The following is a 21,338-nucleotide window of genomic DNA, read 5'->3' as shown; positions in this document are numbered from 1 at the left end:
AGGGAAAAATCGTTCAAGAAAGCCTGTGGAAGTTTTGAAAACAACACCATCAACAAACACAAACGCTTCAACTCAATAACCAATCTCATCAATCACCAAAATCAATACTCTTTCTCCTCTTGCATCATCTGAATCACACCAACACCACCGTCCACACCATGCCTTCTTTCAAGTGGACCAAATTCTCCACGATACTGCCACCGAGGACGACCAGGCTTCGATCCCCAACCTCACGCCGTCGAGTCTACCAGCCTCAAACTTCTCGGTTTCTTCTTCCAATGCGCCGAGTGCATCGCCATGGATAAACTCGACTTCTCCAACGACATCGTCCCGGATACGAAGCATAAACGTCTGGTGGATCCAGATACAAGAAGCCTGTATCTGGATACCCCTCCTTCGCAAAAAATGGATCTGGATACGCTGTTTACTGGAACCGGATACATCAACATATGTTTGTGCTTTAAGCTTCGTCTTCTTCATCCTGCTTGCCTCTTCATCATCAAGCTTCATCTTCCTTATCTCCTCCACGACAACCAGACGTCTTCAACCTGCAACAACCAGATATGCATGGCCATGACAATGGAAACTGGAAATTCACATGCGCAACGGACAGGAGTACTCGTGAAACCAATGCATGCCTTTTTTTATATTATGCAGTGTTGCACATTATCTTGGAAATTTTAATAATGATACGGTGTATATAAGTCATTGTATCATAAATCATCGCAAATCCTTTCGAAATGGAGAAATGGGTTGAATAGTGAAATCAGCGTAAATCGTCGTTTTTCTATCTTTGCAAATCAACATAAACAAACACGATTTAAAATTGCATCATAACTCATAAATTCGCTTAAACAGTATAATTTGTTCAAACGAACACAGCGTTAGAGACCAAAAAAAATTTTAAAAAAAAGAAAAACTAGAGGAAGACTGAATTTGTGAAATATCACTAGTAAAAGGACAAAAATTCAATTAGTCAAAATTTTAATCATGCGATTTTGGATATTTAGAAATATTGGAGAAGGAATAGAAAAAATCCCGCACGGAAAGCAAACGCGTCCTCTCCCGCCATGGCCACCAACACTCATTTCATCCTCACACTCCAACCACGTTACCCTTTTTCTCTTTCATCTTCTTCTTCCGCTTCTTCTTTCCCATTTCTTCCAACTAACACCGCTCTCTCTTTCTCTCACCTTCGCTTTGGATATCTTCCTCTTTCCCTCAATTTCCGTGCCTCCTTCTCCTTTAAGTCCCCTACCTCAACCATTAGCGCATTCTCCGACGCCGAGGAGGACGAAGAAGAGGAAGAAGAAGAAGACGAAGAAGACGAAGAAGAAGAAGATGAAGACGACGGCGTTGCTGCCGACGAGTACGACGACTTATCTGCTGATGCTTCCGAGGAAGACGCTGGTGTGTTCGCTCGCCACGACGGATTCAAGTGGCAGAGAGTCGAGAAGCTCTGCAACGAAGTCAGGGAGTTCGGCGCGGATATCATCGACGTCGAAGAGCTGGCCTCCATCTACGATTTTCGTATCGACAAGTTTCAGGTTCGTTGAGTGTTTTTTCTCTTCGTTTCAGAAATTTCCTCTGATTTGGAACGTGTTTGGATGATGTTTTTTTGGTTTGGTTGAGTTTCAGCGGCAGGCGATACTGGCGTTTCTGAGAGGCTCCTCGGTAGTGGTTTCTGCTCCGACGAGCAGCGGGAAGACGCTGATTGCGGAAGCGGCGGCGGTGGCTACGGTTGCTAGGGGACGGCGAATATTCTACACGACGCCGCTCAAGGCGTTGTCCAATCAGAAGTTTCGGGAATTCCGGTGTGCAATGATTAGAATCTGAATTTGATGTGTTTTTGCTTTTGTCAGTGTGTAACTGTGGGGAAGAGTTCCTGCTATTCTGTTATCTGGAAGTTTAATTGTTGCTGGTTTTTGTTGCGGCTTTTCAGTGAGACTTTTGGTGACAGTAATGTTGGCCTTCTTACGGGTGATTCTGCTGTGAACAAGGATGCTCAGGTTTTGATTATGACCACGGAGATATTGCGCAACATGTTGTACCAGAGGTACATTGCATTGAAATAGGGGGAAATTAGCTGTTTCATACTTGAGTCTCTGCTGATGTGGGGTAGAAGCGTTTGGGATTGTGGTTTTGTAATGTGTAGTTTCCAATTTCATTAATAGCTCTGTATCGACGAGGCTGGTGCGAGATACTTAAGAAGTTGAGAAGGTCGTGTTGCACAAGAACTTAGAAGTAATTGCTGCACTATTGTCAGGAGCTAGAAGTTTAGTATACAGCTCCAGTGTTTTTTTTTTTTTTAATCTCTGGTGGTGTTTATTTTAAGCTATCTTTTTACATTTCCATGTGACATCCCTAGAATACTGGATTCGGGAATGTCATTGGTGAGTAAATTCTAGAATTTAGTATTCCTAGAAATACTTTTAAAAAGATGTGGAAGTGGAAGTGGGAATGGGATTTAATAGTTAACACATAAATAGCTTCTATATACTCATGAAAATGCAATATACCCACCCTTTTGACGTTGAATATATAAAGTAAAACAAGATAATACTACTTCCATTGGAATCGACTATACCCAACAGTGTTTTTTAAAGCTAATGACAAACTTGGGGATCTAACATTTCAAAGTTCACATTCGTAGTGATGAATTTACAAACCTTGAAACAAACACACTCTAAACTCCAAACCTTGTGTTTAAAAATTTGATTATGACAATGTCATCGTCATCGTTATTTGTTCCCACCTGAAGTTTTATTTGTTCCCACCTGAAGTTTTATTAATTGATTCTTTAATCCTATCTCCTCTACTTTTGTTTCGTTACTTTGTCATTTGTATCAACATTTGCAAACAGGAGTAATTATTGACTGCTGCTTTTCTTGCAGTGTTGGCAATGTTTCTTCTAGAAGTGGACTTGTGAATGTTGATGTGATTGTTTTGGATGAAGTTCATTATCTTAGTGACATATCTCGCGGTACAGTCTGGGAGGAGATTGTAAGCATGATTTATTGTATTTGCATGTTACATAACTTGCTCAAGTTTTCTTATTTGTTCGTGCATGTTTGGACTAAATCTGCAGGTTATTTATTGCCCAAAAGTAGTTCAACTAATTTGCCTGTCAGCAACTGTTGCAAATCCAGATGAGTTGGCTGGCTGGATTGGTCAGGTATTAAGATTGTGCTGTTTATGTCTATTAAAGTCGCAGAATGCACTGTGCTGGCTTTTCGCTCTTGCAAAATCAACCAGCATTACACTTAATTGATTAATCTAGTTCCCCTGCTCCTTGAAATGAAGTACTTCTCTTAAAGAAGAAAACCAAATATTATAAGATAAGAAATAGATCAAAAGAGAACCAATAACAATGTGAGGCTTGTTATTCAACTTTAATTATCAGATTCTTTTTTCATACTATATTTAAGGAGAAAGAACTAGATTACATAAAGTACGTCATTTTATGTAAAATTACCTCCCTTTAGAGTTACTTCTATAATTATGGTTGCATTTTGTATGATTTAAGTGTATCACAGGTATCGTGTTTAGTACTATTGCATCTTCCCTGATTGATGGAACTGAATCTAGTGAAATAATTCAAATAGAAAATTAAATATAGTATTCTTTGTAACCTCTGCAAAATGTTTTGGCTTTCAGATTCATGGTAAAACTGAATTGGTAACATCCTCAAAACGCCCAGTTCCATTGACTTGGCATTTCTCTATGAAGAATTCCTTATTTCCACTTCTTGATGAGAAAGGAACGCAAATGAACAGGTGCTATCTGGGGTCCTCATTGCATTTATTCAGTTTAGTTATGGGTTACATATTTTCTACATCAGTAAAAGCCTTTTTTATTGGTAAACTTTCCTACTTGTTTTCATTTTACAACATAAGAATTTCATGATAATTGGAATTGCTAATGGCCTAAGAGTCAAACTTGTTTGAAGTTGGTGGCTGGCAATTATACTTTCTGTCTTTTAGGCATGTATAAGTTTTCATATTGGATCTACCATTGGTTGGTTTCTAAGACCCAATTTAAGCAGAAAAAAGAATCAAATTTCGTTATTTATGAGCACCAATGACATGTTTCGTTTGGCGTTTGAAAACACAGCTCCCCGTTTTGGATGTGAAAAGTTGAAGTTACTCAAAGTAGTTTTATTTGGTTGTGTAGAGGATTCGCGTTTTACTTGATCTGATGGGAAACCAAAATGCACTAACTTTGATGATGTGATGACGTCCTTACCCTGTGAACTTTTTTTTTCTAATTCCACATAATAGTCACTCCTAACAATATGGGTAGGATGGAGGATGACGTTTTATGAGAAAAAAACTAATTATTCGACACTGAAATTTTAGCAATTGAATTGTGGGTGCTGATCATATGATATGTTGAAGGCTGCTGTCCTAAGGTGGGGTTTACGCATAGTGGTAAGAGGCTTGGATTAGCATGAAATATGGATTTGGTTGCTCCGAAGTGCAGGAGTATAATGCATAGTGTCCTCCTGTAAAAGTTGCTGACAAGGTGAACTAGTTGAATTTTGATCTATTAATAAGGCAAGGGATGATATCCATGAGTTATTTTTCATAAAAGCCTACCATTGGATCCAATTTAGGTTAGTACTAGTGTTGTTAACTTTTGATTGATCAAGCAATGTTGGGGACTGCGAAAGTGATTGTTGTAGCATCAATGTTCTTATAGAATTGTTTAAGCAAACAATACATCAAAGTCTGCAGTGAAGGTGCCCTATAGCAATAGCTTTGGTTGCATAATTCGTACTGGAGCTAATGATGATTTATTGATTGTGGTAGTTTGTTAGGTTCCTTTGTGCAAGGAGCCGAACAGCAATTCCAAGCTCACACACACACACACACACTCAACAGTAAGCAAGTATAGATGAATAGGTATGAATCTGTATTTCTATTTCTGATGTAATGTGTAGAAAAAGGAAATACAAGTATACTATCTACCCCAAGAAAACCTCCCTTCCTCCACTGGCCAAGAGGTCCAGTCTCAATACCCAAAATATTATCTGCCCCCTCTCTCCCAAATCTGTTTGTTATTTATATTCCCTCTCTCTCTTCTAACAAACTAACCATATCTCCTCTAACGGATTTCCCCTCTACCCGCCACTAGCTTTCTCCCCTTTTATTCCTCCTCACATACACTTTTAATTGTCTAACATTATCCTCCTCCCCAAGATCAACCTTGTCCTTAAGGTTGAAGCTAGGGAACTGCTGTCGGATGTAATGTTCCTCCTCCTAAGTAGCACCATCCAAACCACCTTTTTGTCATTGTATTAAAACTTGGGGAATCTCCTCTCCTTGCTGCTGCTGGTTCATGCGCTGTAACACTTTCAGAGGAGTGTACATGGGTCTATCATCTTGCAGTTTAGTTGGGAGATGTCCTTCCACCGGATGATCTCCTATGGCTAGTTTCAATTGGGAAACATGGAATACAGGGTGTATTCTTGATGTTTTTGGTAACTGCAAGCGAAAAGCAACAAGTCCTATTTGTTTCTCCACCAAGAATGGTCCATAATACCATGAGGACAACTTTGGGTGTAACCGTGTGGGCATAGAGGTCTGTCTATGAGGCCTGAGTTTAAGGAATACCCAATCTCCTTCTTGGATCTTGGCTTCCATCCGCTTCTTGTTGGCATAGTGTGTCATTTGGTCCTAAGCTCTGGCCAGATGATATTTCAGTTGTGTCAAAGCCTCATCTCGGGTTTGTAAGTCTTGTGCAATTGCCTCCACCACTGTTTCTCCAGGAATGAAACGTGTAAGAGTTAAAGTGGGTCGTCCATATACAGTTTCAAAAGGTGTGCATTGGGATGCTCCTTGGTAACTAGTGTTGTACCAATTTTCCGCCCAAGGCAATACTGTACTCTAAATCTTGGGCTGTTCGGAATTAAAACAACGCAACTAAATTCCCAGCACCCTATTCAGAACTTCAGTTTGTCCATCCGGCTCTGGATGATAAGCAGTGCTCATGTTTAGTTGTGTTCCCTATAGGCGGAAATTCTCTTTCCAAAAAGTACTCAAGAATGTGGAATCTCAATCACTGACAATAGTCATAGGTATCCCATGAAGCCTAATCACTTCCTTCACAAACACTTCAGCTATTGACCTGGTTGTATAAGGGTGTTTAACTGGGATAAAATGGCCATATTTGCTGAGTCTGTCCACCACCACCAGTATAGTATCAAACCCATGAGATTTGGGTAATTTTACTATAAAATCCATACTAATCTCCTCCCAGATTGCTTTGGTATAGGTAAAGGTTGCAACAACCCTTGGGGAGAGGCTGCCAAGTACTTCTGTTGTTGGCAAACTAGACATGCAACCACAAAATCTGTAACGGTCTTATTCATTCCTATCCAATGCAAAGATTGTGCCACCCTTCTATAGGTTCTATAAACTCCTGAATGTCCTCATGTGGTAGTACTATGGAATTCAGCCAACAATCTAGGTATCCAAACAGATTTTGCCGACAAGACAAGTCTCCTCTTGTAATGTAATCTTCCATGCTCCAACGTGTGTGCTGGGTGAGAATTAGGATCTGCCCTTATTTCCTCCAGCACCTTTAAACTCACATCTTTCTCTCAATGATTTCTTGAAATTCGGACCAGTATGGTCTAGATATCATTTGAAACACCTTGTCTGTTTCCTCCTCTTCTGTTCCTTTTCTGGATAGCCCGTCAGCCACATGATTAGATGCACCTATCCTGTATTTGATTTCAAATTCGTATCCCAGAAGCTTAGCTAGCCAATTTTGCTGGCTTTGAGTTGTAATGTGTTGTTCCAGCAAATAACGCAAACTCTTTTGATCCCTAAGGACAATAAACTTCTAACCCAATAAGTATGGTCTCCAATGTTGTATAGTAAGCACAAGTGCCATTAATTCCTTCTCATAAACGGACTTGGTCAAAGAGGACTCAGATAACGCCTTACTAAAGAAGGCTATGGGTTTGTTTTTTTGTGACAAGACCGCCCCAACACCGGTACCCGAAGCATCACACTCTACAACAAATGTTTGATTAAAATCCGGGAGAATCAATACTGGAGCTTTAGTCACGGCTTCTTTAAGCTTCTGCATAGCCACTGCTCCTTTTGTAGACCATTTAAACATCCCCTTTTTCAACAAATCAGTAAGGGGTTTAGCTATCTTCCCATAGTTTCTAATGAACCTTCGATAATACCCAGTCAACCCAAGGAATCCTCTCAACTCCTTGATGTTTTTGGGCTCTGGTCATTCCAAAACAGCTGCAACCTTTTCTTTATCCATCTACACCCCTGTTGCCGAGATCCTGTGCCCCAAATATCTCACTTGTCTTCTTCCAAATTCACACTTCTTTTTGTTTGCAAAAAGTTTATGTTCAGCCAAGACTTTTAAGACTTGCGTTAGGTGTTGTGAGTATTCCTCCCAGGTCTTGCTATAGACGAGTATATCGTAAAAAAACACGAACCTTCTCAATAACGGCTTTAATACGGAATTCATCATGTCTTGGAATGTGGTTGGGGCATTTGTTAGTCCAAAGGGCATCACAAGGAATTTATAATGCCCTTGATGTGTTCGAAAAGCAGTTTTTGGAATGTCTTCACTCTTCATTCTTATCTGATGATACCCAGCCTTCAAATCAATTTTTGAAAAATATGACACTCCTTGAAGTTCATCCAGCAGCTCCTCAATGACTGGAATAGGGTATTTATTAGTCACTGTTACTCTGTTCAATGCCCTATAATCCACACAAAACCTCCAACTTCCATCCTTCTTTTTTACCAATATTATAGGACTAGAGTAAGGGTTGTTATTGGGTCTAATAATGCCCAAATTCAGCATCTCCTCCACTTGACGCTCTATCTCTGTTTTCATGCCATGGAGGTACCTATATGGCCTCACATTTACGGGTTCACTACCCTCTTTCAAGGGAATTCTGTGATCCACTCTCCTCTTGGGTGGTAGTCCTTGGGGGTCTCTGAATACCCCTTCAAAGTCACTCAGAATTTGTGCCAACTCTACCTCCTCATCCTGTGTTAAGCCACTCTCTTCTATCTCCTCATCCATCAATTCTGTTTGGCTTAAACTCCACACTAAGGTCATAATTTCAATACTTTTTTCTTTTATAAGTGCTTCTGGAGTCACCACCCTACGTGTCAAGGCTGGATCACCCTTTATCTCCACTTCTTTCCCTCCATGCACCACCTTCATGATGAGCTGTCCCCAATCCACCTTTATCTCTCCGAGGGAGGCTAACCACGTAATTCCCAGTATTACGTCCACACTACCTAATTCAAAGAGATACAATTTATCTCTAACTTCTAAGCCTTCTAATAACACAGGGACTCCTGTGCAATACCTGCTGGTCACTTTCTTTTGTCCAGCCCCTAAACATACTTTATAAGGGCATGCGTCGGTGCATTCTAGACCCAACTCTTTCACCAATCTGGTAGATATAAAACTATGGGTAGCTCCACTATCCATTAGCACCAGAACTAACCATATATCTCCTCTAACAAATTTCCCCTCTACCCGCCACTAGCTTTCTCCCCTTTTATTCCTCCTCACATACACTTTTAATTGTCTAAATAGTTATTTATGTTTTTTATATGATCAATATGTGAACACCGACATAATGATAACTGAGAGTTCTAAGGATTTAGAGAATAGGTGTTTTAGAGTGAATATACAAGTATCAAGTCTGCTTTCAAAACGAAAATGTGAAGATATCTTTATTTTGATATAATATAAATAGCAACAAAATAAAGTACTATGGATTATTTATTATTTAGCAACTTTAAACAACCAAATACGGAAGATTGTCATCTTTTTTTATTTACTTAATCGAATTACAACGGAAACTTAGTTTCTTCTTTTATTTAAAGCAGGAAGCTGTCATTCAATTATTTACAACATCAAGCTGCAGGAGCTAAACCTTACAAAGATGATTGGTCTAGAAAGAGGAACTCTCGGAAACGGGGAACACGCTTTAGCTATGATAGTGATGATAGCATGTTTGAACAACGTTCTCTTTCAAAGAATGACATAAATGCCATACGTCGATCTCAAGTAAGGCCTCTGAATCAAATTCTCTTTACACTTTGTACTCTATGATTATATGGGACATCTGTTCCTTGTCTTTCACAACTTACTATCTTCATGTTGAAGTGGGGGAGGGACAAATTGGCTACTTTTTATGTATCCAATAATCATTCATGACTATTGGATATACAATCTCGGTTGTGGTATGCCCTTTGGTTAAAAACACTCTTATTTTGTTTAATAAATAAGTATTTTGTATTTATAATCATGTGCGTACAATTTTATGGAATGTGTTCTTACTCTTTTTTAGGTTCCTCAAGTAATTGATACATTATGGCAACTTCAGTCCAGGGATATGCTGCCAGCTATTTGGTTTATTTTTAGCAGGAAGGGTTGTGATGCAGCTGTGCAATATCTTGAAAGCTGCAAACTTTTAGATGAGTGTGAATCAAGTGAGGTTGAACTAGCCTTGAAGAAGTTTGGCAAGCAATATCCTGATGCTGTCAGAGAATCAGCTGTAAAAGGACTTTTGCAAGGGGTTGCCGCACATCATGCTGGATGTCTACCTTTGTGGAAGGCATTCATAGAAGAGTTGTTTCAAAGAGGACTTGTTAAAGTTGTTTTTGCTACAGAAACCTTGGCTGCTGGAATTAATATGCCTGCTAGAACAGCTGTTATTTCATCTCTCAGCAAAAGGGGTGACAGTGGGCGTATAGCATTAAGCTCAAATGAACTGCTTCAGATGGCTGGGCGTGCTGGACGCAGAGGCATTGATGAGAGTGGTCATGTAGTTCTCATCCAAACTACTAGCGAAGGAGCTGAGGAGGGCTGCAAAGTTCTGTTTGCTGGACTAGAGCCTCTAGTGTCTCAGTTTACTGCTTCATATGGGATGGTTTTGAATCTTCTTGCTGGTGTGAAAGCCATTCAGTGGTCAAATGAATCAGGTAACACGAAACCTTCCACGGGAAGAACTTTGGAAGAAGCTAGGAAATTAGTTGAGCAAAGTTTTGGGAATTACGTTAGTAGCAATGTAATGCTGGCTGCTAAAGAGGAACTTAATAAAATTGAGAAAGAAATTGAGTTGCTTATGTCAGAAACTACTGATGAAGCTATTGATAGAAAAACCAGGGAGGCCTTAGCACCACGGCAATACAAGGAAATTGCAGAATTACTGGAAGATTTAAGATCAGAAAAGCGTGTTCGGACTAAGTTGCGTAAACAGGTGGAAGCAAAGAGAATGTCTGCCCTGAAACCTTTGTTGGAGGAGACTGAAAGTGGACACTTGCCATTTTTATGCTTGCAGTATAGAGATGCTGAAGGAGTTGAACATTCAATTCCTGCTGTGTTTTTGGGGAAGGTTGACTCCCTTAATGCTTCAAAACTCAAAACTATGATTTCTTCTGTTGATTCTTTTGCATTGAATTTAGCAGAAGCAGAGCCAAGTGTTGCAGATTCTGCACTGAATAAAGATATTAAACCTTCATACCATGTGGCTCTTGGTTCAGATAACACTTGGTATCTATTTACAGAAAAGTGGATTAAGACAGTATACGGGACAGGCTTTCCTAATGTTTCATTGGGTCAAGGGGATGCTCGACCTCGAGAAATTATGAGCACCCTACTTGATAACGGTGATATGAATTGGGATAAGCTTTCTCAATCCGAGCATGGTGGTTTATGGTTCATGGAAGGATCTCTTGATACATGGTCTTGGAGCTTGAATGTTCCTGTTTTGAGTAGCTTGGTGGAAAATGACGAACTACTACTAAAGTCTCAAGATTATAAAGATGCCATTGAATGTTACAAAGAACAAAGAAATAAAGTTTCACGGTTGAAGAAAAAGATATCTCGTAGTGAAGGCTATAAAGAATATTTTAAAATTATAGGCGCAGTGAAGTTTGTTGAGGAGAAAATCAAGCGCCTGAAGAATAGATCTAAACGTTTGATTAATAGGATTGAACAGATTGAACCCTCAGGTTGGAAGGAGTTTATGCAGGTTAGCAATGTCATTCATGAAATCAGAGCTTTAGATATCAATACACATGTTATATTTCCACTTGGTGAAACCGCTGGTGCAATTCGAGGAGAAAATGAGCTATGGCTTGCGATGGTTCTTCGCAATAAAATTTTACTAGATCTAAAACCTGCGCAGCTCGCAGCAGTGTGCGCAAGTTTGGTGTCCGTGGGTATCAAAGTCCGACCCTGGAAGAATAACAGTTACATTTATGAGCCTTCTGCAACTGTAACGAAATTTATAACATTATTAGATGAACAAAGAAATGCCTTATTGGCATTGCAGGACAAACATGGGGTTACAATCTCTTGCTGTTTGGATAACCAGTTTTGCGGCATGGTTGAGGCCTGGGCTTCTGGGTTGACATGGAGAGAAATAATGATGGACTGTGCAATGGATGATGGCGATTTAGCTCGTCTCCTTCGGCGAACCATTGATCTATTAGTTCAGATTCCAAAGTTGCCAGATATTGATCCATTGTTGCAGCGCAATGCAAAGGCTGCTTCTGCTGTTATGGACCGGCCTCCAATAAGTGAGCTTGTGGGGTAATTTCTCTGTCTCTAACCATTTGTTTGTAGGTTATGTATAATTAATTTTCAGCAGTGCTTTTATGATTTATCATCATCATTAATATTATTATTAACAAAAATTTAGGAGAAAGGAAATTGTTCCATTCCAATGTAAATCGAACCCAAACTGGCTTTCGTTTGGGTTATTTCTTATTGGCAGATGATATCATTGCTGTTAAAAATACGTTAATTTACAACAATTTATATTAAAATAAAATTTTTATCCTTCAGATATATACTAGTTTTTTATTTGTATGATATTAATTGTTAATATATATCAATTAAAAATATTAAGCTATGCTCTTGTATAGCGTGTCTTTTTCTGTAATTCTGTTATAATGAAAATTACTTTTAATAAAATAAATCATATTTATCATCTGTTGCAATAGGATTCATAATAAATATTTTAAAATTATAAAATGGGAATAAAAACTTAATTTATTAAATATTTACTTGATACCAGTTTGTTGATCTTTATAGCATTCTTTTGCAATAGCTACATTGGTCTTAAGTTCGTCAACTCGGGTACTGTCAGTAACAATTGTACAATAATGTTATTTTTGTGGAAGAAACTTTTTTTAGTTTAAATTTTTTAATGTACGATCTGGAGTAGACAATTCTCTGCATTCAGGGCATTCTTAAAATTTAAGTTTGTAAGTATAAGAACAAAAATTAACTTTTAGTGTAAGATACTTTTATATTCATATCTAATCACTGGAGCATTTTCAATTAGAGACATATTTGTTATTTATAAACAAAAATGCTATTTTATTTAGGGTTCTTTTTCTTTATACATGAGCTGTTTAAATTTAAAGAGAGTTTTTAATTTTTAGCAATTTATATATATGAGATTTTGGGATTTTTTTTTATCTTTAAACAAGTCAATTGAAGATGTTATGATGATTTATGCCTTTATGCTTCGTTTAATTTAGGGAAGAAAGTAGAAGACAAAAAAAAAATAGAATGATTGATTGAATTATTTGATACCGAGAAAGAAAATGAAAATTATTTAAATATATGCAAATTAAAGAAAAACGTGTACTGTAAATGGTATAAATGTTTTAAATAAAATTGTCATGATAAAAAAATTAATACTTTTATTTTTTGAAATAAAAAGTTTCTTCTATTTTTTCTCCAATTTGGGAGAAAATAAATTTACACAGATCCTTCTTTCGGCTCTTAGGTTACTTGAACCAAATGAGGAAAAATACACGAGTATTTTCTCCTCTTAAATTACTGTGATAATTATTTTTAGGGTTAAATATGTTTTTAGTTTCTATACGTTAGGACGACTTTGGTTTTAGTTCTTTTTTCAAATTAAGATATAATTTAGTTCTTTAATTTTAGAAAATTCTGGTTTTAGTCATTTTTATCAATTTTTTTAACTTTATTTGCTGTTTCAAGTACCTTTCATTATAGCAGTTGGATTGTTTACACTATTTGACACATTTTTACTTCAATGTTAACTGAGAAACACGTTTGAAATAGCAAATAAAGTTAAAAAAATTTGATAAAAAAAACTAAAACCAGAGTTTTCTAAGGTTGAAGGATTAAATTGTACTTTAGTTTGAAATAGGAATTAAAACCAAAATCGGCTTCAAAGGGACTAATATATTTTATTTAGTTTAATCTATTTTATTTAGTTTAATCTGAATTATTTTAAAGTGGTCAAATTGAGGCGTCTATTCTCTTTCCTCTTATGGTTTTGAATTCCACTTCCTTCTTTTTCCCTAAACTTACTTCTTGTTTTCTGCCCCCACCTCAGCTGCAATCAGATCCAACCTCCTTCCTCTTTGGTGCTCTCTCTATCATTTACTTGTCCATTCGTTCTTCAACAACAAATCATGACATAAAAAATACTCCATCAACATAAATAGAAAAAAAAGAAGGAAACTTCATTTCTCAAACAATCTTATTTCGTCCGAGGAAGTTAGATTAAGTTGGAGCCACGTGCAAAGTTTCATATTTAAAGCAAAACTTTCACTTTTGTTTTCGGAAAAGAAAACAAAAAAAGGTAATTGAATGAATGAACAAGCAATACAAAATAAGATGAAAAGTTGAGTGTAGGTTATAGGTGAAGAAGTGATAGAAAAGAAAGGGAAGGGAACTGAAGTGGATAAAGAAGATTGAGGGTAGGTGGAAGGAAAAAATACTTGATTGATTTCAAATCTTAACCAAATTAAATTTAAACATATGGAAGACATATTTTAATCCATTTTAAAAATGCAAAATAATAAATTAATCTAAAAAAATACAGATCGAATAAATTGTAAAACATAAAAAATCAATTATATAATTCAGTCTCAATTTTCATTTCTCTCTTTTTTTCCCTTTAATAAAATAATAATTTAAAACAATTATAGTAAAATTGAAAAACTTATCATGATTTATGGATAACAACTTATTTTATTATTACAATTTCTATATAAAAAAAAAAAGTAAACTTATTTTTTAGTCAGGTTTTACTCTAAAATTATCTTTATCTACACGTAACAACGGCAAATGTCAAGAATTGTATAAAAAATAATGGAAAAGTATGGCTGCGCCTGACACACTTCAGTCACCTTCCATAAAACCCACACTTAAATATTATTATTTTTTCAATTTAAAAAATAATATATGATACTATAGTTGGCATACAACCAATAATTGTGGCAAGTTCTACATAATCTTTTCTCTCTAATTATATTGAAACTACATATCTTTGTCTCTTAAAATTTAAAATATTAAAAAGTAATTTTCTGTTGTACGATAGAATACAGGCAAAGATAAAAATACATTAAAAAACTTGATAAGAATTAGTGGTTTAGTTCATATTAAAGTTAAGTATATGAAAATAAATATTTTTACAAGTAATTTTAAAAAGATAAAGCATAATTTTAAATGGAAGTGAAAAAAGTATTGATGGTAACTAAAAAGAAAATTATATAAAAGGGCAAATACATATTAAATAAGAAGTAGAAATGCTTAAGGAGCATAGGAGCCAATAGAATAGTAACAGCCAAAAGGACAGCGTGATTGGTGTGAAGAGTGTTTCAGAATGAATTAAAAATATTTTGATCTCAGGAACTGCTGCACCTAACCCTTTCAACTCCAATCCCTCCTTCCACTATTCAAAAACCAAAAGCAAAAAATCACAGCAAATTTTATTCGCAACAGATCCAATGGCTCTCTCAACTTTTTCCCGCCGCGGCCTCGGATCCACTCTTGCAAAGCCCTTATCCGCCGCCGTCTCATCGCGCCCGATCTCCTCCGATGCCTCCCTCACCATCGAGACCTCCGTCCCCTTCACGGCGCACAACTGCGAGGCGCCGTCACGCGCCGTCACCACCTCTCCCTCCGAACTGCTTTCCTTTTTCCGTGACATGGCCCTCATGCGCCGCATGGAGATCGCTGCGGACTCTCTCTACAAGGCCAAACTCATCCGCGGATTTTGCCACCTCTACGACGGCCAGGAAGCCGTCGCCGTGGGCATGGAGGCCGGCATCACCAGAAAGGATTGCATCATCACCGCCTATCGTGACCACTGCACCTTCCTCGGCCGCGGTGGCACGCTGCTCGAGGTGTTCTCGGAGCTGATGGGACGCAAGGATGGGTGCTCGAAAGGGAAAGGGGGTTCGATGCACTTTTATAGGAAGGAGGGTGGGTTCTACGGCGGGCACGGGATCGTGGGGGCGCAGGTTCCGTTAGGGTGTGGTTTGGCGTTTGCGCAGAAGTATAGTAAGGATGAGAGTGTGACTTTTGCCTTGTATGGAGATGGGGCTGCCAACCAAGGACAACTTTTTGAGGCGCTTAACATTTCCGCGCTTTGGGATCTTCCTGCTATCTTAGTCTGCGAGAATAATCACTGTGAGTCACTTACTTAGTTTCTGCGTTTTATCAGAAGGAAGGAAAAATTGAGATTAGTTTCTCCATTGGAGAAATTGACTCGTATAGTTTCTCTAACTTTTCATATTTATTTTTAATGCGTGTATAACTTAAATTTAGCTTATAGAAAAAAAAAAAAACTTCATTTAAATTTGCTCTAATTTTGGGTTCTTCTAATTGGAACATGCACTTAGAAGTTGTGATCTTGACTTGGGTTTTCTTTGTTTTTTTTTTCCTTAAAGTTTTATAGTTGTCTCCGTTTTATATTTGATTTCTTGGACAAGAAAATTGTAAATTTTAGCATCTACAGTAGCTTAAGAGTTAAGTTTTGGTCCACGGGAGAAAATTTTCTGGTAGTATAAAAGTATTACACTGATTTTCTGACGGTGATAAGCAGCTAGAAGAAAGTGGTCTAGGGAGTAAAGCTTAAAATGTGAGCAAGTATAGGGATTTAGATTAATCGTCAAACTGTGTTGTTTTCTTTTGAATTGTATTTGTGACTCGGTAGTTTGATTTTGGTGAACACAGATGGGATGGGGACTGCGGAGTGGAGGGCTGCAAAGAGTCCTGCTTATTACAAGCGTGGGGATTATGTGCCTGGCTTGAAGGTGGGTTTCATTATGTGTGTTTGGTTGATATGAAATCAAAGGGAAAATTTAATGTGCTTCTTGGTTAAAAGGGGTGGATCCATGTTTTTGATGAGGTGGGGCTTGCTTGTAATTGACGCAATAGTTGAGAGTCTGTGTTGTTCTTGTAAGTTGAGGAAAGTAATGTCTGTGCACCTAATGACTTTTGTAATGTATTGGTTTAAGGGATGGGCATGGGTGTGTATTAATTTGTCTGGACTCTTTGATTGATGCACGATTTCATTCAGTGCTCTAGTTAGTGAACATTTGGTTCAGGTTATTTTGGAGGTGGTTGCTTATTTTTGCTGGTTTTCTGAGATTTTCTTTAGGAAGAAGTAATTGTTTGTCCTAAAACAACCCAACCAAACACGCACTACTCATTTTATTTTGACAGATATAATGAATTTTGTTTTGTAAAGCATTGCACTGTGAAGATCTATTGCATGTAATGTCGTGGAAAAAACTATGTTCGGATGTGTAGTTATCAAATTATCATGTTGTACGGTGATGCTGTTTATAGATTGTACATTACATCCTTATTGCCGATTGATTGATTTAATTTTCCCTGGACGAGTTCTTTGAAAATGTAGATAGATGATGACTGGATAGTTATATTATTAAGTTCTCACTCTCTTTTTGTTTCTTCCAATCATATTCAAGGCCATTGCTTCTTTTATGTTGTTTTTGTTTTTAAATAAAGGATCTTTAGGTCTTGTCAGTTCTTTTCTAAGGGTCCGAATGAGGTTTTTGTTTTGGTAATGGGCATGTTTCTTGTCCTTGCATTGGATGTTGATACTTTGACTCTCCTTTAGCCCAATCTTTGGGCTCTGTTCCCTTTTTTTTTATGTTTTGATGTCTAAATATTTGCTGTGTGATGTACTTATTTGTTGGACATTTGCTATCATTGTTTGAAGTCTGTATTTTATGGATGTTGGTATGCACATATATTTAGCATTCTTGTCTGCATATCTGTAAATAGGGTATTAAGTATACTTAGTGGCCTTTTTAAACCATCTTTTTTATTAACAAATAGTTTTTACTACGCACAGGTAGATGGCATGGACGTTCTTGCTGTTAAGCAAGCTTGCAAATTTGCAAAAGAACATGCTTTGAAGAATGGGCCCATTGTGAGTTAATTTTTTCACTGTTATGTATACTTGAATTTCTCTTAAAATTAATTATTCCCTATTGGATGTTTTGAATTAGCCATTGATCTACTGAAGGTTGACATTACACTGTAGGCTATAGGAGGGATCGACTCTTTTTTGTTGCTTATCAGATTGTCTTAGCCTTGCCTTAGTGACTGGGTCATACACTTGTTCATTAATTTTCTAATAATGAAAAGAATTACTTAAAGCTGGTTAAATCAACCATAAAAATGCTATCACCTATCTGATTCGGTTAAAAGTATAGATCTATAAACTAATGCATATATAAGACAAGATTGTTAGAAACTAGTACTTCTCATAAGATTGGGTTGTTTTTGCATTCTGGCCTAGTGTTATTTTCCAATGGACAGGGAGTTGTAGATAAGGTGAGTGCAGCTCATTGAATCTGATATTGTCAGTGATTTCTAATTGATATAGTTTTGGTAGTGTTTACATGAAAATTTTGCCATTTTTGTTAAAATTTGATTCAAATATCCATTCAGGGAAATAAATAATTTTCATCCTGAACTTTTTTTGAACGAGTAAGTCAGATCAAAACTATAAAAGTTGAAGGCTAAATTTGATTTAAATGAGAACAAATAAAACTATTTGAAACAGTGAAAAGAGATGAAGAGTAACAGAAAAGAGAAAAAAAGTAAATAATAGAGTAAACGAGAAAGAATGAGAAAAAAGATAGAAAGACTGAACTGTGATTAAGTTGAAAGGATGGATGTGGTTGAAAAACTTGCAAAGACTCTTGAAATCCTCTCCACCCACAATGTGTGGGATGTTTGGAGATTTCAACAGTTTGAACAATCAAGTTCATACCCTTAATACATTGTGTAAACTAATACTCATATGCAAATGTTTGTCTGGACTAATAATAACATGTAGTAGTCATTCCTAATATACCGTAATTGCTACTGATATCTTGTAGTGGCCACTGTTGATAATTATGATAATCTTATTCTTCCTTCATCCTCAAGTCTTGCCTTTCAATTCTATTCTCCTGAAGATAAATTTATGCCAACTGGTCAAAATAATTTTGATAATAAAATGTGAATAATTAAAAGCACTTGATTTGTAGGATCGGACATCAAAGCTATTTGGTTGAATTTTATCCATGGTCAGCATCGGGATCATTTTAGTTATTTTTCAAGTTTATGGACTTGATATGTTATTTACTTGGAATTTGTTTTTCTAAACTTCTACCATTCTTATGAAATATCATGATACTGAAGCTTTGTATCCTTTGACAAATTATCATAGGATTAAGGAGCCTTTGAGGTGCTATAAATTCTGTTTCTTTACTTGACTAATTAATTGCAGTTTGAACATGGGAAGAAATTATTTTTCTGAAAAGTAGTTTAATGTTTCTGGTACTGGTCATTGATGTGATTCATTCATTTTTTTGAATTTTAAAAAAATTGTTTATCATCCTTTGTTTTCAATAGATTGGGCGTATTATTTATTATTTGCAAATAACAAAATGTAATTTATTATTTGATCTTTTGCATTATTAAAAACTAGGGTTTGGTTTTTTTGCGTATATTGCTCATCAGCTACTGTATGCAAAAAGTGTTTATCATCATCCTTTTAATGGCTGTGTGATTTGGTCCAATGGTAAAGGGTCCTTTTTTCTAAACATAGTATAGCATCTTATAGATTGCATTACTTAAAAAGAATTGGCGTATTATAATGTTTTAATATTCCTGTTACTTGTGTTGCTTTGATTAAGATATAAAATTTTATACTTTTTTATTTTATTGATTTCTCTTTCGTATGAATCTGTCCAGATTCTTGAAATGGATACTTATAGATACCATGGTCACTCTATGTCTGATCCTGGCAGCACTTACCGCACACGTGATGAAATATCTGGTGTGAGACAGGTTTGTTACACTACTCTCCAGCTTACAATATCTTAGTAGTTAATTATTTTAAGAGATTTATTTTAATTATTTTTCTTGTCTGCTATGATTGTAGGAGCGTGATCCAATTGAGAGAGTAAGAAAGCTGTTATTGTCTCATGACATTGCTGCTGAAAAGGAGCTAAAGGTGAACAATATTGGGGTTCACTCTTAATCCCTCGAATTGGGAAACTTGATATTTTCATAATTAGTTATGCACAACACAACATACAATGGTTTTCTTTTTTGTATCCTTGGCTAAATTCCCTCTGGTTGTTTTCCTTAAGACAGTCCATAATAGAAACTCCATTCTCTATAATGATGAAGGGTATCTATTTATCTAAAAGATTTTAGGAATCAGCTTATACAGGCATGAAGTTAGAGTGCAAGTGGGGTGTCATATGGGCTGGTAGTCCTTTGGTGGTAGCTAATATTTTACTGAGTTTAATTGTACCTATGAGTATTTCTGCTGTGTGCAAGGATGAATTTGTCCGTATTATGGTTAACAAATAATATTTCATGGTTAACTTCAAATTTTGTTATATTTAACCAATTTTCTCCATATGGGTTTTTGTGATTTTAGGAAACATTTGTTTGACGTTTGAGCAGTTTATGGTTTATTATGCAAATGTCTTCATGTGTTATGTAAAAGTTGAATTTTGATGCAATGCTAGTCAAATGTATTAATTTCCTTTCCTTCTTGCAGGACATTGAAAAGGAAGTCAGAAAAGAAGTCGATGAAGCCATTGCTAAAGCAAAGGTGAAAAACATAACTTTTTTATTTTCTCTTGGCTGAAAATTTGTTTCTGTATACCCTTATCTTTCCACATTCTGTAATGTCCATATATCGTTTACAATCTGGGTTTTGTGTTCATTTCTATTTCCAGGAGAGTCCAATGCCAGACCCATCCGAATTATTTAGCCATGTCTACGTTAAAGGTTTAGGAGTTGAGGTATGGATTTCATTCAAACTATTACCGCTTAAGAATTTATAGAATGGATACATATAATTGAATAATTTGATTTAGCGTTTATACAGTTAAAATATGAATTTCGGGGAAATGACAGCATCCTTGGTTTTTAAGATTACATTTAAAAGATGCAAGTGCACTCACGTTGAAACAATTAATTGATAGCATTAGTGAATAACATTATGATTGGTGGTGCTATGTATTGCAGGCATTTGGTGTTGATAGGAAAGTAGTGAGAGCTACTTTACCATAATTAAGAAGTTTGTCCTCTGAATATCTTACCACATCTGGTAGCAGAGTCATGGAAATAATGAAGAATAAAAAGGTTCTACAGCAGGTCCTGTCTCCCCCTATTTGTTGAGTTTTTTACCCTCGTATATAGTGGATTTATTATGCTTGGGTAGCAACTGGGCGGAATTATTATTTTTTTGCCATGTAATTTTTTTGGAGGAAACTAACAGCCAAAGCATCATTGTGATTGATGCAACTGGGGTGTTCTGAGGATTTCAGGAATGCACTGTGCACTATTTGCAAATATGTAGTTCAGAATAATTTAGACACATCTCAATCATATTCCAAACTTCAAAATCAATTCTATAACTCTAACCCAAACAGTTAACCTAATTTCAGTTCTATTCAACACCAACATGCAAAATGCAACATTTTTGCTATTTTGTCGCATATACTAGACATATAAGTTGTTATTTTTTTTTTAAATAAAAGGTTGTATGCTAGACATGACACACCAGATTTCAGACAGGTTATTTTATTTTCACAATATTTCTTCACTTATTTACTTGTATGTTTTGAGTAGTCTACTCTCTGTCTTGTACTTCATTCTCATTTCATCTTTCATCTTAATCATAAATTAATATCATAAAATTGTTGTGTGGGGATAGACTTCGTAGACTGTTGTGAATTATTCATTAGATGACTGATGATAAAAAAAAGAAGTGCTATGCATTAATCGTGTAAGTGTCAATTTGGTTTGTCATTCGATGAGACCCTAAATATGTGTTAAGCTCTTCAATAGTTTAAATTTATATTAAATATTTTTTTTAATGTCTACCTTGACTATTCTCGTGTATAGTCAGTAAAATTTAAAACAATAAATATGTTAATGATAAATGTGATTGAGAGAAATAGAACTAAAAGAGATTATTCTCATTATTATTAAAGATGATTTTAGAA

General features: G+C 36.2%; 2 protein-coding genes across 2 annotated transcripts; both read left to right on the top strand.

Moving 5' to 3' along the window:
- The first annotated feature begins 974 nt into the window (after positions 1–974).
- LOC106762437 (DExH-box ATP-dependent RNA helicase DExH15 chloroplastic) lies at positions 975–11,856 on the top strand. Its single transcript, XM_014646346.2, has 8 exons — positions 975–1,547; positions 1,639–1,814; positions 1,943–2,056; positions 2,895–3,003; positions 3,089–3,175; positions 3,658–3,776; positions 8,889–9,069; positions 9,353–11,856. The coding sequence occupies exons 1-8, from the start codon at positions 1,071–1,073 to the stop codon at positions 11,603–11,605; spliced, it is 3,516 nt and encodes a 1,171-aa protein (XP_014501832.1). The 5' UTR covers positions 975–1,070; the 3' UTR covers positions 11,606–11,856.
- A 2,749-nt stretch (positions 11,857–14,605) lies between these two features.
- On the top strand, positions 14,606–20,828 carry LOC106762808 (pyruvate dehydrogenase E1 component subunit alpha, mitochondrial). Its single transcript, XM_014646880.2, has 8 exons — positions 14,606–15,474; positions 16,021–16,100; positions 17,168–17,245; positions 19,063–19,158; positions 19,253–19,324; positions 19,883–19,936; positions 20,064–20,129; positions 20,356–20,828. The coding sequence occupies exons 1-8, from the start codon at positions 14,790–14,792 to the stop codon at positions 20,398–20,400; spliced, it is 1,176 nt and encodes a 391-aa protein (XP_014502366.1). The 5' UTR covers positions 14,606–14,789; the 3' UTR covers positions 20,401–20,828.
- The last annotated feature ends 510 nt before the right edge of the window (positions 20,829–21,338 follow it).

Source organism: Vigna radiata, chromosome 5 (genome assembly GCF_000741045.1).
Source record: "Vigna radiata var. radiata cultivar VC1973A chromosome 5, Vradiata_ver6, whole genome shotgun sequence".
NCBI classification, from domain to species: domain Eukaryota; kingdom Viridiplantae; phylum Streptophyta; class Magnoliopsida; order Fabales; family Fabaceae; genus Vigna; species Vigna radiata.
Note: the sequence above shows the minus strand (reverse complement) of the source record. Positions and strands in the feature narration are given on the sequence as shown.